At 35.8% G+C, this 19374-nt stretch overlaps 1 protein-coding gene across 4 annotated transcripts in view; it reads left to right on the top strand.

Annotated features, from left to right (window-relative positions):
* Eip74EF (Ecdysone-induced protein E74) overlaps window positions 1–19374 on the top strand; it is a 276463-nt gene that overhangs the window by 221541 nt on the left and 35548 nt on the right. For all 4 annotated transcript variants that reach the window (XM_073079272.1, XM_073079274.1, XM_073079273.1 and 1 more), the window contains one exon: window positions 16944–17066. In XM_073079272.1, the coding sequence (XP_072935373.1) occupies window positions 16944–17066 (123 nt within the window). The remainder of the gene's footprint in view (window positions 1–16943; window positions 17067–19374) is intronic.

Genomic DNA, 19374 nt, shown 5'->3' on the forward strand with positions numbered 1-19374 from the left:
TACCTTAGCGCGATTGAATCATTGCCTTTCGTAGCTGCGAAAATTCCCCGTGTGGCCAAGTCCTAAACCGTGCGTACAAACATCGGAGCTATTACGAAATAACCGTGTCAATGTCAACAGAGTTCTCAACTCGATTCCGAATGTCCAGCACGACTGCATTATTCAGTCAGCGACCGGCTAACTTAACAGCATAAACTAACCCGTAACACGCCGAGATAAGGCTCCCTATTGTGTGGAAATGGTCGCCGTGCTAAATACTGACGCTACTTGAAATCAAATCGAGTATTCGTCAGCGTATCGTAACCCTTTTGTTCCTGGAAGGACATGTGAGTTAATAAATGTCTCTTAAAACGTACGTCAGCTTCATTGCTTAACAAAACCTGCGTAAATATTATAAGGAAAGTCGTTAAAAATACATGTACGATGCGCTGTATTCCTCTCTGTGGTGTGACACAAAATCTCTATGTAACGAAAGTACATTGTAAAAGGTACCTCATTAAAAAACGTACTTCATTTCCCGTTTAACCAGATAAAGAAGTTGACTCAAATATTACTAGAAATGTTCTTATAAAAAGTTTTTAAAGGCTGGTATAAACGGAAACATACCATACTATACCAGTAGTACAACACGCGTACATCACGTCAGTTTACTAAAACCTTTGAAAATAACCGGAAACTACGGAATACCTCCGCGGCATTGCGCACGCGCCGGTACGCAAACAAACAAACACGTATTGTTGTCGGAGAGAGGCTTCCTCTGCCTGTTTGGACAAATATCTCCATGTATCCATGTTGTTGTTTCGCTAAATCAAGTTCCCTTTATCTTGTTAAACTTAGTACATAAATTAGATACGAAAATATTGTTAGAATTTTAACGATTGCGTGATTTACAATCAGTTTCTCTTACATTTATACTTCCAGTTTAATATTAATTTTGATAACTGTAGGAGTGTAGGTACTGGGGTTATCATAATAAAACGTATTTCCTCGAAATACGTCGATCAAATATAAAGCAATACTTAGGTCAGGAACTGCTTATCTAAAAACTGTATTATGTCGTCAGATATTGTATTTATGCACAGACATTAAGAAACCTGTCAATTGTGAGCTATGCTAATGTGTATCGAAATTACAGTCAAAAGTACTTATGTTTTCGACTGTATAATATTCGCACATACATTGTTGAGCAATAAAACAGGTTATTTACATATCTTAAGAGTTTAAAAGGAACTTGGTCTCGACGGTTACACAATTTATTTACAATTATTAAACAAACAGGAAAATATAGAAAACTATTAATTTTCTGTGCTTCCCGAAATAGGGGCTAGACTAGACCGTCATTCATGCATAATTGCATAGCTATATCAATTATTTATCGTCCTTTTATTGGTTGTACTGGAACTTCCTTCTGCCATCAAAAGAGGAAAATTTCAGTTCATAACATACAGAAGAATCCTAGTTTTTCATTAAATTACTAATGTTGTTGTTGAAGTCAATTAAATATCCAATTATTGCTACTTCCTGTCGCGGCAACCGTTAACTGTCTCTTTACATTTCCAGTGGTTTTGGATCAAAACAACAAAAAGTGTGGTAGGAAGCCCTAGTTTCGTTGCATCGGATATCACCACCAAATCCGCCGCCCACCAGAGATTGGGCAACGTTTCCGCCTCACATTCCTTACCAGTTCGCTTTTGATATTTACGCGCCAATTGCGGCGGCCATCTTGCGTATTTGTGGTTTATTGAGAAAATCATTTTGTAAGATACCTATAAGTTGAATTTTACTGAAATCAATATTGCCAGTAATAAAAATATTGGGCCTAAAATATTCGTGTTCTATTTTGTTTATTTAAAATAAGATCGCAAAAAGATTATTACCTTCTGTTATCACGCTCTACATTCTCTACGTTAAAAAAATGATAAATTATACATAAAATATTTATTAAAACCTGTGATTATTATTTTCTTCCAACTTAATTCATTATTTTTTTCTGAGTGTTCCAAAATATTCGAAATAGTTCTATCGCATATCGTAATACCGTCGAATTTCATCAGCGACGTATCAGCCGTAAGCAACATGTCGTAACCACCACATACAGATAGTAGTATATCCCTGAAATGTTTCTACCGGCCGCAGAACGGCATTCGGCCTAATAATATCATTTGAGAGCGTTGGATGCGAAGTTCTAATGTGGCTGTTAGTCTGTTGGTTCTCTAGCATCTATCTGTTTACGGTCGTGGTGCGGGGCGCGGGGGCCGCGGCTACAACCGGGTCAAGGGAGCCGCGATGCACCGTTCGCGTGAAATCTCACTTTCGCGCGCTGCACCAAACATGGCCGACCTATAGTGACGCGCAACTTTGTTCTCGTTGACACGTTTCGTACGATTTTTCCGGTTTTTTGCGCTTTAATCGGAAAAGTTTTATACTACGAAAAATTCAGCTTCAAGGTTTCGCGCTTATTTAATTAATTTCCAGGTGTATTTTTCCGATTTTGTTGCAAATTTTTAATTCATGCATATTATGTATCACATTTTGTTAATATATTCGATTGCTAAATGACAATGATTTTATTTCAGTAAGCACACACCGACAGCTGTGTAAGCATCAAGCGGCAGTCATGACGCGCGACAAAAACGTCTCGAAGTTAATTGTTTTCCCTTAACCAGGCCACAGAAGAATAATTTGAGTGTTGCAACGTTTTACACGTGTACGGAATTGGACAATAACAAACAAACATATCTAAGGCTCATATCCTTGTCCCGATTCTGGTTTCCTACGGCGGGGTATCGTGCGTAATCGCGATAGCGTATCTGCCGTAGTAGCTTATCAGCCAGTAATGCAATACCGCGGACGCGACAAACAACACTGATTTCGTTATTTTTGTTTACGTAATTATAACAACGACAATATCTAGGATTTGTAAAATTTGTATTACTATCTGTACCTTAATCATGCCGGATAAAAAACAAGGAAGCAATCCCCACGAGGATGTTCTTTATTAATAAATCCATAGACAATTTAAATATTTTTCTACAAAGTACCGGCAACAACAACCTCTGCCTGTCCTAGTCACACTTGAGCAGTTAATTCTTTAAATGAAGGGGCGACGAAAAAAACGAAGGCATGTTTACCAGTTCCGACCCTGAGCAGCATTAGCGGCTGCCGAGGCTGCACGTAGGCTGCCGACCCGCGCCTGCAAGGTGAATGAAAAAACACGAAATAACCAACGTTAGGACTTAGTTGCAACACTCACCTGTTTTAAGAGACAACAATGCGAGTTGGATGAATCGCAATTCGGAAATAGATCACCGATTGTATTAACGCATTGAATTTAAAATGCGTTTTCCTCGTCATGAGACTCAACTATGGAGATTATAAGTTTGTACAGCATAAAAATGATCAGGTACCAGGTTGGGGTCTTGCGTATTACGAAAAATCGTATTTCAGTACATGACTAATGGACAATGGCTCGCGAAATTACTATTTGAATTGTGTGTAGTAGCCATTGCTAGAAATATAGGATCTATGGTATAGAGCGGTGTAGGAGAAACGTTCTCGAAAGTTTGATGCACAAAGGCCGGAAGTACCTACCGACTGGTACGCACTATATGCTCTATTATCGAGCTACAGTATTCACCGTGATACCATGGTCAGTTTTAATTTCACTTTATCAAGAGACCTTAATGCCAATCTGTATCGTATTACAATAATATTACTTTATTTTTAAATTAACAATTGCTTCCTATTACTTGAAACTAGATATCATTTTACTACTCGTATCAGTTTAGAAAAGAAAAGTCAATAAAATGTATATAATAATTTACATAAGTAACTTAAAACCGTATAGTACAAATGACTTATAAATTGACACAATCACATAATATTACAAAACACGCAATTTCTTTTTAATTTCGCCGTGACAAAAAATACAGGGCACGCGCGTTTTGTTTTGCTATTTCCAAATCCAAATTTTAAAGTTAGAACGTGTTTCTGTCGTTTAAAAATCAAAACCATAGATATTATAAAGGTAGTACAGCACTAATACTACGCAAATATAAAGCTCAATCGACACTAGTAACTGCAGCTCCCGGACATGACGACTCCCACTCGCCGCGCGCGCATCGTGCCCTTCGCTCTGACCCAGTTAGCCCGGCCGCCTGCACTAGGGCAGCCAGCGTACTAGACACGTTCTAGATTATTCTATCGCTTTGTACTAACAATTGGTGGACTGACTACGTTTTTGTGCTACTAAAATTGCAGTAAATATGCAATTAATTAAGTCTAGCAAAAAAGTCTGAGACGACGTAAATATACATTGTATTTATAAGAATAAAGAAGCCTTCCTTGTTCTGCTTAGATATAAGCTTTCCAGTTTGTCTAATATTATATTATTTTTAAGCTTTTCTTAAATATACCTATTATGTTAAAAAGCAGTACTTAAAACTATGCAACAATAACCGAAAACAAGAAGAAACGCGGAATACATATTTTAAATTTAAGAAAGATATTTAATAACATTTATATTTAACACCATCATTAAAAAATATACTTGTCAACACGTATAAACAAAAAAGTGTTGGCAGCCCTGCATAACTGCTATCGTCCAGTAGTAGGTCTATCTATTTGAGTGCGGTATTTTAGACTCGTTGTTAACCGAGTCGGAGGATTCCGAACAAAATACATCTCTCGTGCTCCACATTGCCGCCACTGCGAACTTGACAACCGGAAATAGACATAGACAAACACTTTTTTAAAAGGCAAAAGGAAGAAGATAAAAGCGAGTCAATGCCAAATTACTTCGAAACATGAAACTAAGTTCCAAAGTTTTGCGACGGGCAACAAACGTGAAACTTATAAAATTGTTAATTGTACTTATGATAAGATTGCTCTTGAGCTGTTAAATAAAGTTCATTCTTGATTTTGACACCTGTCATAATCATGAGATAATGTGTTACTAACAATCTGTTGCGAAAACTGCCGAATGTTGTAAGGTAAGTAACCGGATAAACAAAGTTCGTACGGTCTTTCCACGGATGAGTCACGGTCTTGCGTAACTCACCATAGCGCGAATTACATTTGCATATACAAACCCGACGGATTTCGATTCAATTGATAAAAGATTGTGATTGTAAAAACAATTTCACCCCTCTAAATTTCAAAACAGATTCAGATATGTATTTGATTTTATTTTCTAACGTAAATTATATTTGACCAAAAATCTTAAAAAGAATTTACCATAAACAATAGACGGATGTGTCAACAAGACATTTTAGACATTATAACAGATTAAATAAATGCATCAGGGAATATAATTACACTCGATCTTAAATTCAAGGGAAAATGCAACAAATCCCCAGGTAGCTATTCAAAGCGCCTAGTTATTAAAGTGCAGATAAACGTGTTATCAACGTAATCGCAACAGTTTCCATTTCGCAGTCGACTTTCTTTCGTTTCCCGCGCACGGGGAAAGTGCCCGCGCTTTTCCGTCGCCATCTTTGATATTACTCCCCACTCTGCTCACCGCATATTTGCGTTGTTTTGCTGTAATAATCTGTTGCATATTTTATAATGTAATCTGTTTTTATGAAAATTATATCGTTTAAAAAAACATGTTAATTAAAAACGAAACAATACTGGACTAATACAAGTTCTTGTTACAAATGCATGCCCCATAAATCAATTTGCATCGGAATTTAAATACGTGCCTACTTATAAGTCATATTTATTTTCCAACACGTGTATCAATTGTCTCAAAAATGTAATTATGTATTCCATTCTGTCTGTTTGTCTGTGACGCAAACGGTGCACTTGAACTGCGCGGGGCGAATAAAGCACAGACTAAAAATCTATGAATCATTATAAATTAAGTTTACTTAAACAGGTGTTTTCGAGTCAGGGTGTAAACAGGTGGAAAGAGTCAGAAGTGAAAGTCTCCATTACAAAGCGTATAGTATAAATAATATCGAACACCTATTATTATTACGAACATTAATTTTATTACTAATTGAATTTAAATTTTATTATCGAATAAACGATCGTACTTTTTAAAACTTTTACTGCTCGGAACTAGTGATTTATAGCTAAGGTTACGGGTGTCAACTGGCCAGCAGGTACGCGGGGCTATTTCAAGCGCGGAAACACCGACTCGGATTCCCGTTTCCCGATTCGTTCTCCACTCAATATTATTTTTACAATGCCCCTCCGCTCGCCCGTGCATTATTTGAGAACGTAAACAAAGCTAAGAGTACGGAATATAAAAAGGTGACCAAAAGGTCTTGGCAGAATGAGAATATCATCTGCCAAATGTTCTTTTTGCCCGGAAAATGAATTGTCACTGAGTGCACATTCGACCCAAACGAGAATGTTTTAGCTACTTATAATATTGTTTATTAGCAATAACCGTTTAAAAACCGAAATATAATAAGCCAATAAATATGACACAAAATTGGTCATAAGTTTGACTCAACGAGAGAAACAAACACAAATTAAGATTCGGGCTGCGTACACTATTTAGCAAAATTATCGAAAAGTTTATAATAAGATTCAAATCGGCAGCGCCTATACTTCTATCATTTATACAGCTCGCAGTCATCCATATTCAATTACTAATCTATTAGACTAGGTACTGATGCTAATCAAATATACTTTGATCTCTGTTATCTATACACTATCATTTTGGATGCAGGTCTATAGCTCTGGACTACGCAGTTTGAAATAGCAGTGGCTTCCCGGATGTGAGACTCTGACGTCATACATCTCGCGATTTCCCGAAATGGATTAACGAGCTTAAATGAATCTTAACTTAATAACATAAAGTTGTAAATGTAATCCTTCTTTTTTATCTATGAATATTAAAGGTGATACGTCATTTCCTCTCCAGTGCTGTCCTAAAGGTCAGACAATAACACATACGTAAAACAATTGCTTCCTAACAAAAAATGCGTTGTAAATGTGGAAGTGTATGTTAACCGCAAAACTGTTATATTAATAAGTAAACAAATAAACCCTACATGCCAGCGCATATTCATTGTTCTTTTTAGTGATCGCATATATATTTTATAACCTATTTTCATAACAAAGTACTTAACATCCATTACTTTAGTTACTACCAAAGTTCGAATTTTGAAAATGTCTATTAAGCAGACATTGACAAATATCGATCGAGAATTTGGTAGGAAAAACTACGCTTTCCTAAATAATAAGTTGAGATTAAAACTACAATAAGATGTTTCAAAAGTATAATAAATACGTTGTCGTAAATACATGACTGTGATGCGCTAACAATAGTTTTTCCTGCTCCGTCGATTGTACAGCAATGTGGTGCAATATATACATCCTTTATTTTTTGCGTCTCACATACCTGTATATTTCACAGATATGTGCTATATATTAGCATCATCATAAATATCTTTTGCATTCTATTGTTTTCTTTCAACTCTTAGAAGTATTTTTTTAATATTTGTATTCTTTTTATAATAATATGTTCTTATTTAGGTAATCACTGATTGGTACGATTGTGTGAGTTAAAAAGAAAAAGAACGCTCTTGACGTTTGAGTTGTATTTTGCGCGGGAATAATGAAGTATTGTAAATTGGTTCAAGAAATAGTCTTATTCTATAATAACATTGAAAATATTTTCATTTATTTACAGAAGATTTCCTCGGAGCGTGTGACAGTAATAATAAGACGATAACGTATGTTAGATACTCGTATTAACCAAAGACCAAATTATTCAAATGTATAATTTACAGCCAAATGATGAGGCTATATTAAGAGTAGTCGGATTTTTTGCGTCAATAATTTCTAAATGTCAGTGTCCGCATAAAAATTCGTGTTTTTATTTAGCGTCTCAATTTATTATATGTAGATTGTAGTAAGTTTTTTCTTATTGTGTACGGGTTTATAATGTCTTCATGATAATAATCGGTAGCATACTGTTATATCGAGGTATTGTAAAAGATTTACTAGTCTTCATAGAAAAATGATTATTTTTTGTATTCAATCTAATTTAACTGACATTAATCGCTGTCACAATATTCATTTATAATTTTATCGCTATTTAACAGTTTTTAACTTTAATCGTTGAGATCTATAGTCAAAGTCCGTATAGCGATGGCCACTGCGCAATTAAAATATGCATGCCATTAATACTCTGTGCTAATAAGAAAGGAAAAACCTATGACAGAGTTGTAGAAGAACGAGGGGATTTCAATCGACGATTCTACATGATAATGAGCAAAATATTGCTTTATATTGACGGACCATTGATATTAGAGTTTTAAGTAACTTTTTTATATAGTTATCTTATTGTTGAATATCATAATATTTTTCCAAAAAAAAAAGGAAGTAGGTGTGTATTTTATATAACAACACTAATGTTTCACTTTGATTGACGACAAAAAATAATGTTGATTTTTTATCATAGACAACTATTGATTTTTTTAAAGGAAGTTACTTATAAAATCAAGACAATATTATAACCTTACATCTTCCTCATATTACGTTGACCATTTTAGCAGCACGTTACGTCAAGGAACGTGACGTGGCCTCTTTAATTACACAGCACCATCAGTTTTGACCACACTTCCTCCATAATGAAACAATAAAAACACCTCGTGCACGGTCACGTGACCGTTGACACTCTGACCGATTGAAATCGACTTGAACAACGAAAAAAAATAAGTACCACACAAATAACACACGTCAAGCCACTTTTGGGTGTAATATTATTCATTTATTACATTTGTGGTTGTCGCCATAAGGTTTTGTCAAAAATTATCCGTGTCTTCTGACAAAACGTAGTACTCGTACTGGTATATTTCAATATACATCCCTTCTTATGAAATTGAAGTAATATACGACCATGCAGTCCTTATGATAAGTTGATATTGACGCCTATAGTTTGTAATTAAACCCAGATAGAACAGAAGTCCTACCTACCGTCGGCCATAGACAACTTATTCATTAGGACTAAATAGGAACAATTCATGCCTTTGCTTGACAACATTCCTTTAACTAGAACACAGCAGGTTTAACAATAATTTTGTAAGTTATTCTAGAATAGTATACAATGTAATAAACCGGCCACATACCTACTCCTCACAAGGTTTTATGTCTTATTTCATTGTAGTATTGATGTATTAAAATGAAAATAAGTTTAAATTTCGCGTGAACATCCACCATCTTTCGGTGGCGTGTAAATATCCCTTTAATTCCTGTTTATTCCAAAAGTAAACTTACGCAGATACGATAGGTATCATAAAATTCGTCGCAAATCCTTTACGGATATTTTTAAACAGTAAATCCTACTGTAAGCTTAATTATTTCCTTTCGCTCACAAAAATAACGTTTAAAAACATCGCTCCGAATTGGATGCGTCTTGTTTTATTACGATTTGCATTTTTAAACAAAGAAGTTACACGCTATATTGTATCTAAGAGTAGGGATCAATGTGTCTGGGATTATTTATTGCTTAACTAAATGTGATTAAAACAAGTTACGTAACCTCTCTTGGGTGTTTTTTTTGTAGATGCCGGCCGATTTACATATAGGACTACCATCGGAGTCCTCGGAAGTGGCAATGCATTTGTCGGCTAGTGGTAAAATCCCTGTTCTATTCAGAATAGGATAGCTTGATCTTTTTGCTACTTTAACCATAAAAGAAATAAAACTTCTTTGAATTGCATACTTAAACTGATTTTAAAATGACATTATTATGGCACCATTTATAGCAATTAAATAATGAAATACATATAAATAAACAATGTTATGTAAAGCAATTTGTTTACGTAGACCGCATGCGTATATACCCATAAGTCACTGTGTAATACAATTAAATATTATTATCATGTTTAATACTAATCTAACCGTTTAAAATTTGTTAATTAAGTTAATTAAATTACCTTAGTTGTACAATGTTATTATTATATCATATGATATCGTACATGTGGTATTTGTTATTACCAACTATTATATATATATATGTCGTTTAATACATGTAGTTATGTACGATGCTCGTTTCCGGCATCATATTTTTATTCAATACTTCATATATGATTGTTTATAATACATTGTTTTGTATTAAATATCCTTTATTTGAAAGTTCCGATAGGACATATTGCGCGACGTAATTAAAAGAAAATACACACAAAAACATTCAAACAAACATTAGATTCTGTTGAGAATTGATCCTAAAATACTCAGTATTTAGACATACGTAAAGTAACAGTAATAATTACAAAACAGTACTCCATTTAAATATAGCAGATAAAAAAACAATCAAAAGTTATTTCACGAATGCAATGTTAAAATACATGCAAAAAGCTAGAATTTCAACGCTTGGTATTTTCCCCGCGCTTTCATACTGAACATTCTTTTTTCATCCGAACAGATGTCTGCAAACACCTACTTTTTGTTTATATATTCCCCGTTCTTGTAAGAATTCCGTTGTTTTACAAGACAATAGAACTACAGGTCGGGCTTTATGTCCGTTTTATATTACTTCTGCATCATAATAACGTTTCTGACTTACATGTTTGTGTGTAATTTCGCTGAAGATTCGTTCAAAACATAAAACGTCATCTGGGTAAAACTGGTGTTGGAGCAATAAATAAATAAACAATAAATAAATCATTTATTCACAGAATGGCGATGCATATTCATAAGAGTGGTTACTATACTAACATACCTACTCTATTATGGGTAACTACGTTCTTACATCATAAACTAACTGCACATGTCTGCCACGCAATGGGTTCCGAATTCGATCCCTGGCATGATATTAATGTAAATGATGAATTTATATTTCTGTTTTGGTTCTGGGATTTTGTGTATTCGTCTTTCAGAGAGTCCATGACACCCATGACAGAGGAAATACCAATATGGGATCATGTAGAAAGCGCTTTAATGTATCTAGCCTCCAGGTATTTTTGTACATATATTTATTTCACCGATAAATTTATGTATTACATAAACTTCTAACATATTGTATCATTAATCATTGAACTCATCAATACTTCATACCGTGCCTATAACATAATGTGTAACGCGATTGGCGCCATCATGAAAATTAACCAACCTTATTAAATGTTCACCTAGATTTAAACACTTGAGTTAAAAGATTAATACTCCAAACAAATTATACTGCATTGAAACAAATTGAATAAACGTCATTCAGTTTTTTAAACTCCCAAAAAGTATTTAGATAAAATCTCTCAAGTCGTTTACGTTTACCGAAAAAATCGATTAACGAATCTTGTTTATCTATAACGTGTTTATACGCTAACCACATTTACGGTATTCACAGCATATCTTTGACGTATTAGCTATAAATAGTGGCAGTGATATAAATGCATACGTAGTAGGAAGCCTACGCACCGTGCATACGTGAGCTCTTATCAAATTAATGCACTAGGCGAACAAACAACATATTTTCTTAGTGTCTAAATTTATACTTATGTTCCGATTAGAATTAATAATTTTATATATAGCCACGCTATGATTCATTGTGGCGGTGATATGAAAACACAGACAATTATATACATAACCAAACCTTGAATAGAGTTCACTCAATTTATCCTTTGAATCTCTACTTAACCGGGGATTAAATCCAGAACCCTCTACATTTCGAGCCGATAAAGTGACTACTATACCACGCAGTTCGTCAATACTATAAGTTTCTTACTCACAATATCTTTTTAAGAACACATAATTTGTAACAACGATACCTAGATTCGTACGTCTTGCGTCTACAAGTTGAACGGGGGTACTAAATTTAGAATTCCCCAGGACCTAGAATTATTAAAATGCTTACTGAAAACACCGGCGATGTCGCGGGCGATTGTTAGTAATGAATAATTTGTCCACATGACGCTAATATAGCCAACCGGGTCACCCCACGGGGCGGGTCGAAAAAGCCCGTACGTAGAGCGTTGCACCGGCGTAAACCAACAAAGAGGTATTTTACTAGCTGAAATAACAGACCTGCACCGCTCGGTACAAACTCACCCCTATTTCAGGGGGGAGTGCATTCACCTGGCCCCCGCCGACCCGCCGGGTATAACTTATGCAAGTTAGTTAATATTTCAGCGTAGCAGGAAAGTAAAAGTAGTTTTCAGTGGGATTACAGAAGTTCAGCTGTCTCGTTATGCATGGAGCTGCGGTTTCAGTTTTGCTCGAATCTAGTTAATTTGCCGTTTCGTGTTCTGAAGGTGTTTTTGTTGGATTACACCGCTACGTATATACCTTGTTATTGCAAGAGTGCTTTGCATTATGTATGCGATGCACAATGAGAACGCGCGGGTTATTTAAATTTAAATGTTTTATAAGAATCGTACTACTGTTTTAACTAAAAAGATGGTTCTCTAGTTGAAGTGTATTTCTAAGTTAAACATATTTTTAACATGGATAAACTTAGTATATCTGAAGGATATTCAGATAGAAATAATAACATTATTAAAGTATAATTATATCATCAAATTACATATAATATATTCTGTTCTAAGCAAACCTTATCCGCTTTATTTCCGAATTGATTGCCATTTATTAATTTTATGAAATAATTTCACTTCCTAGAAACCTAACCATAAAATGAGCGTTACCCGACTCAGAATACTATTAAATATTCCAATCCAATCGACTAAAACAGGAAACGAGGCCGTTCAAAGAAATTAATACAATGGCCGGCTCCGCCCAACACGCCATTTCACGTACCAACGAGCCTCTTTGTACATGAAAGCGGATGTCAAGATATAGGAAGCCTAGGTATATCGGGCGACCTGAATTTCAGTGCGTATTGATTGCCTAACCACGGGGCCGCCGCCCGGACCTATATTTACGCCGATTCACTGGAAACTAATAAATGAAAATGAATACGTTTTCAAAGCCGCAAACTTGACTTCACTAATCTTTGTTTTCATTGTTAGCTATATGTTGTTTAATGGAAAAATTGAAGCTATGTGACTTCGGTGTACTAATATGTTTTTGGCGTTGATGGCCCCGTGGCTTACATTGGGATATAAAATATTGTTGCATCTATTTTTATTAACGAAAATACATTATTGTCGTTATTTTATCATCTTTTTAATTATAATGATGCAAAGTCCTTAAAATTAAAAGGATCTGCAAGTTATGGGTCCAATATGGTATCCTGATCGTATTCATTTTATAGATAATTTATTATTACTACTTCATACATAACTACTCAGCATTTACGATATGTTTTATGATGTAAAAATAACAAACATGTTTTCATTCTATTACGACTTCGTAGGAAAACCATGCAATTATTCTGATTCATGCGGATAATAGTACACTACACTCTCGCTATTTATAAAACTCCAAATCTGTATTCCAAGCCCTACATTACAAACTGTAAACAACTAAAACAAATGCACTTTCATTGTGGGAGAAAATTGAAATTTTCCGAGAGAACCGAGCGGAATGGCATAGCATCTCAATTTTCGCTAAGTGCAAAATGCTGGCATAAACAGAATAATTCCGTGTACGGTGCATGGAGTCATCGACCGGGACCGACGGTCGGACCGCCTTCCGATGTCCTGAATAATGCAGTCGCCCGGAATACCCTTGATGCGCTGAATCTTTATGCTCCACGTTATAGTAGAGAACCGTTCCCATCGGATTCTATTCCACTGTATTACTTCGTCTTATTGAAAATTGCTCGCTTACAATCGAATCGAAGCTTACGTACGACAAATTGAGAGTAAGCGTTTTTTACCGTTACAATTACAACCATTGTACAAAATATCCCAAAAAGAAATACCTAAAAGATCGTCTGGACAAAAAGCAAGGGCTCTTAATTTGGCTCAATAAAAAGGATTTGTCGGAAAATTTGGGGGCCACTACAGAACGTTAAGATAACCGACAATGTTCAGCACATTTTCCAAATGACGTGGCTACCCATTAAGGTACTTGGTGCTCGAAAAGGTTGTACAAAAAATTCAAGAGAAAATATGAAACGGGAAAACGAGAGCCAATAAATTAGCCCATAAAGGCTTTAGTGCCGCCGCACGAATACATCAGGCTATATCACGGCTGTGACAATCATTCATAGCGACGTTTCAGCACTAGGCTTCGTAGTAAGCGCTGTCTCGTGTGAACACTTACCAAAATTACCTCTAATAAGTAATAGAAAAAAAAATGTTTTATCAAACTGAAATGTTAATCGTGATTTAAAATTAAAGTGGAAAGGGGTTTTGAGTGTTAAACCGCTCTCCCGTAAATTTTCCCACCCAGGGCAGTGCATAGCGTGTGTCACGTCACCGTCATGAAAACTAGCATTTGCATAGGTGTCGCGGTGTCGCTATCAGACGAGCTCGCGCGTGTGGCCGGGCCGTAAAGAGTTCATACTCCGTCTAGACATTTCGACCTGGACGAAAGGGAGAGTACCGTCGTCTCCCTCTCTGCGCCAAACATGCGCAGTGTCGCCTTCGGGGTAGAAGGAGACAACAGGTGGGTAGTGGGCTGCGGCCCGGGGGGTGAGCGTCCAAGGTCAGCGCACGGAAGCGTCTGGCTCGGATGTATCAAGATTATACATTATCGATCTTGCGGTAATTCCCTCGTAACGCTCAAGTACCCGTCTGTAATCTCTCTTATAAGCTGGCGTTTAAGAATGGAGCGCCTTATTGTGTCTGAAGAGTCGACGTTACTTTCCTAGGCAAATATCGGAAAATCTTGAGATGGGTATCTTTGGGAAGAACTGATAGAATATCTCCTTTCTATTGCGGAATCAATTACATCAGAATAAAACGTGACTGAAGGAAACGTTTCATTGAGGCGCTCAAATTAAAATCGGTTCCAATACACGCTATAGGCAAGGGCCTATAGCCTATAGGATCGTAAACAAGACATAAAACCTAGCACTTAAGGCATTTGACACACATTGAGACACATTTCAAGTGTGAGAAAAACTTTTCGTAATTAGCATCTCAAAAACACCCACTCACTTGAGTCTGCGAATCGTTGTACACGAAACACAAGTACGGGGATGCCTAATTCTAGAGCAAATTACCGTCTCGCGTCTTCCCACGCGAGTCGGGGGACGTGTAACCTCCTTCACCTGCGCAAATTTTGATAAACGACGTCCTCGAAATTGCCGAATTTCGTCTCGACGCCCTAAACCGCTGATGTGGAGACTGATGATCTGGCTTAAAGGACTTGTCAGAACAAACGTATACAGAAATATATTTGAGCGATCAAAACGTAAATTGACATGCTATTCCCTGTCACATATAAATGTGAGAAAAACATATGAAAGAATGTTAGCATTTGTATATTGATCAATTGGAAGTTGATCACTATTATACTTTACATGGATTCTAAAAACGACATTTGAGTTAAACTAGAGTATGTAATACAAGCAATATTTTAGCAGTTATAGCAGTTGATATTAGAAACCTTTGTCTTATTCAAAAAGACCCAACAGTAGAATATATAGCTAAATGACATTTCCTTTGGAACTCTTTAAGTTAGGAATTCTAAACTGTAAATATATTTTATTTACATCAACCACTCGCTCATCCGAATTTTATCGCTTACGCGTAAATTGTCGCTGAAATATATCGTCAATTGTTCGTCTTATCGGTAAACGTAAAGGGTATACGCGTATAATGCTTACGTATCAATAGTATACGTGGCTACGCGCCGTAGCACGGATGACGCAACCGATTAATATGCGTCCACTAACGCTTTACTAATGCATATAAATGGAACCTATAATTCATATTTGACGTATTATTGCCATTTTATGGAGTGCCGATTATAAATATATTGTTATAATGTACGTGCAAATGACGAATGTATGCGTACTGAATGCATGTACACTACTGTGTGGTTTTATGGCTTTTTGTTACGGTTCAAACTTTTTTAATTGACGTAACAAAGTAAAGCATTTCATCAGATGTAATAAAACCCAGATAGGATTGGAGTGGTACTTTAGGCCACAGGTGCCAAGGACTAAATTGAAACTTCTTCCTTCTAAACACATACGGCGTTCTATGCTACCCTTCAAGAGTATCAAATGTTTTATGACTGAACTAGTATTGTAGTCTATCTTTATAACCGACATAAATGTCTACAGTGACAACTTAACATCGGGTTATGTTAGTATGTTACATAAACATCGGCCAATAGATAGTGTGCTACGAATGTCGCTACGAGAATGAAAGCTCAATCGCATGATAACTTAGTTTTACTATTCATTAGACTGCGCCCGTAGACTCTACAATTACTTTATTATCCTATTACAATTAAGCCTTTTGTGTAACGACTAACGTTATTTTAATTTATTATACTTTTGATTCAGTATTTATACATCATCAATTCACATTGATACACCATAGTGGAGTATGTCTTATGCTTTTCTTTTTGCTTACATGAACAGACCTTCGCAACAGTAGGGAAGCAACAGTGTAAAAAGATTGTAGCCCTATTAAACCAATTCGACGATAACCCATTTTGTTATAATTGTAATTATGTCAGAGTTACCCACCGTATTATATCGCAAATATATAATTGGTTTACGATTTAGGTTTCCTTCCTCATATATTTTCGCATATCTTTGCCACAGTGCTTCATTATACCTACTCAATTTTATCCAATGCAAACTGAAGGATATAACTAAATCAGTACTTTCCTGTATTATGTACCTATATACGGACGCAAATTAAGTTTATAGTAGGAAAACGTAATAATTTGCCATTATATTATATCATTGTTAGTCTAAATAAACCAAAAAACAAGGAAGGATTTAAAAATATTTGATTTTATGACTATCAGTATTACGAGTATAATATTAATTAAACCCAGTTGTAATATTAGTATGCTTATAATATCATTACCTACTTAGCAAAGGTGCAAACTAAATATAAGATCTTTTTTGTTTGATATGATTATCGAACAGTATAATAAAAGTGTGTTTGTTGCAGTGGACGGCGAGCCAGCCGGCCTGCCGCTGGGCGCGCGCGGCTCGCTAGGGCGGGTGCTGCTGCACGGGCTACTGGCGCCCGCGCCCGCCCCTCGCCATCACCTCTATACTGCGCCAAATACTGGTAAGTAACGCTTACAACACCAATCAACTAAACAAACCTAGTTGTAAGAGTTCAGTACCCTTAGTATGATTTTTTACGTTTTTACAAAAATAACTGTTTTTGAATTTTTGTTTACGTATTTGCCCATACACTTTCAATCAGCACCCCCAGCGGAGTGTATCAGAACTGATAGGAAATGTATGGTAAATACGTAAACTAATACAAAAACGGTAATTATTGTAAAAACGTAAAAACTCATACTAAGGTTACAGGACTCGAATCTCAGATCTCGAAATATTACTTAACACTTGCATTAACAATTAAGGACAAATCTGTATGAAACAAACTTAAATTTACACTTCCCCAGTGGGATGGACTGTATTCTGTCATCAGGTGGTAATGAAAACTTTCTTCCTGTTATTTAAATTTTTTTTTTCTACCTAAGAGTCAATTCTAAACCGGAACAACAAGATATCTTCCGTTATAAGGATTAAAAGGTTTACTGTACCTAAGACGAGCCACTAATACCTGTGATACACATAAGAGAATAAATTTAATATCCACTGTACTTAACAAAGTGAGATGTGTTCAACACTTAGATAAAACAATCGCGGTAACACAGCGCCTCCCGGGAGACGCGATTGCCTCATAAATACACATATATAATACAAGATAAGGTATATTAAGGCTACGAACATACGTGACGGTTTTCAGACGTTCTTTAGGTAGGTAATATACAGTTACAATTGTATGACGCGGTTTATAAACGCGACATGCGGTTTTCTACGCTGCATCGGCGATCAACTTTTAGAATGTTGATAAATCTCAAGCCATGATTCCGCGTTACCACTCAAAATCGCGGCGTCGTGAGTATTGACAATAAATCAGCGATTCCGAAACCGTGTTGTAGAGCTGAAAACCGCTCCGTCAGTTCCTAGCCTTAGAACTACACGAGAACATGAAAATGTTCAGGCTTTCATCTCACGCAAAGTTTTTTATGGCCTGCGGTTTGGAACAGAGGCAAATTCGCAGGCTCGTCATTAAAGTTAATTATTGAATGAATTAAGTCGTTAGTTAAACTAGTTCTTGCTCCGGCGTAACTAATTTTCTTTTATCAGGTGCTAATTTAGCTAATGCTTAATCATTATTATGTTTTAGGATGATTATTACGCTCGTCTTTCACAATGAAATTGATTTTCTTGATAAATTGTAAGGTAAACTTTTAATGGTATGTCTACATCACGTCCAAGGTAACTACCTTAAAATAGTATTTTAGCATATACATAGTAAGGACAGAGATACCAATATTGGGCGTTTCAACTAAGTCTCAAGAGCAGCAATTCATCTATAATTGTAATCAATATAAGATAGACCTCGTATCAAATTTCGGGGTCAGTTATAATGGTATAACTCTAGTAGTCATATAACATTACATACCATAGCTTACTGCTTTCATCATCTTCCTATGTAAAAAACAAATACACAACGCAATATTTCGTAATCTCTGATTTGAATAACGTTATCTAACAAACATTACTCATAAAATCGTCGATAGGAACAAGTATCGAATTCTCAATTGTGGAAATCTGACACAGAGCTCCAATCAACAGAAAAGGGAATCCAGTCACGCATTCGAGTTAGCGATCTCAAAGGGCGTCTCGGACTGAATTGGTGTTCCCGGAATTTTTCGATAAACACATTACAATCTAAGACATGAAAGGTACTAGAGGTACGCTAGGCACGGTTAGACACGGGTCAGCACACTCGGAGAGGACCTAAGCAACCTTTCTTGGAGATCAGCGTTTCTCAAACAGTGGGGGTGCAAAGCCAAAAGAAAAAAAAAACAATTCTACATTAAAAAATATATATTTACTAAAAAATGTAATATTAAGGATATAGGTATTTTGCAGCCAATTAATTAAGAATAGAAATAAAACAGATTTATAAAACTTACCTTTAAATTACGCGTTTAGCTAACATCTAATTATGACAATAAGTATTGAAATAAATGAAATAATTACCTACTGAAATTTAAAATGTAAAAAAACAGGGCGGAAAAAACAGAGCTTCGAGGTTCGCTATATTTTTCACATATTAAAGGGGTCGTACTGTGTCACAGATTGAAAACCACTATCGTAGACGTAGATATACCGAATCTCTCGTGCGATATAATAGCACCTTGACAACGATCGCTGGGAGCCGGCCATTTATTATGTAGGACTAATGCGAGTTCAGCTTTCCATTGTTTTACTGAGCCAAACTAATAGCTGTGATTGTGTAGACAAAGGGTTTTTTTGTGATAGAAGTCAAATAAAATCACTGACTAATC

This window comes from Epargyreus clarus, unplaced genomic scaffold (assembly GCF_041222505.1).
Source record: "Epargyreus clarus isolate Ecla_fem2 unplaced genomic scaffold, WU_Ecla_fem_2.2 ptg000014l, whole genome shotgun sequence".
NCBI lineage: Eukaryota > Metazoa > Arthropoda > Insecta > Lepidoptera > Hesperiidae > Epargyreus > Epargyreus clarus.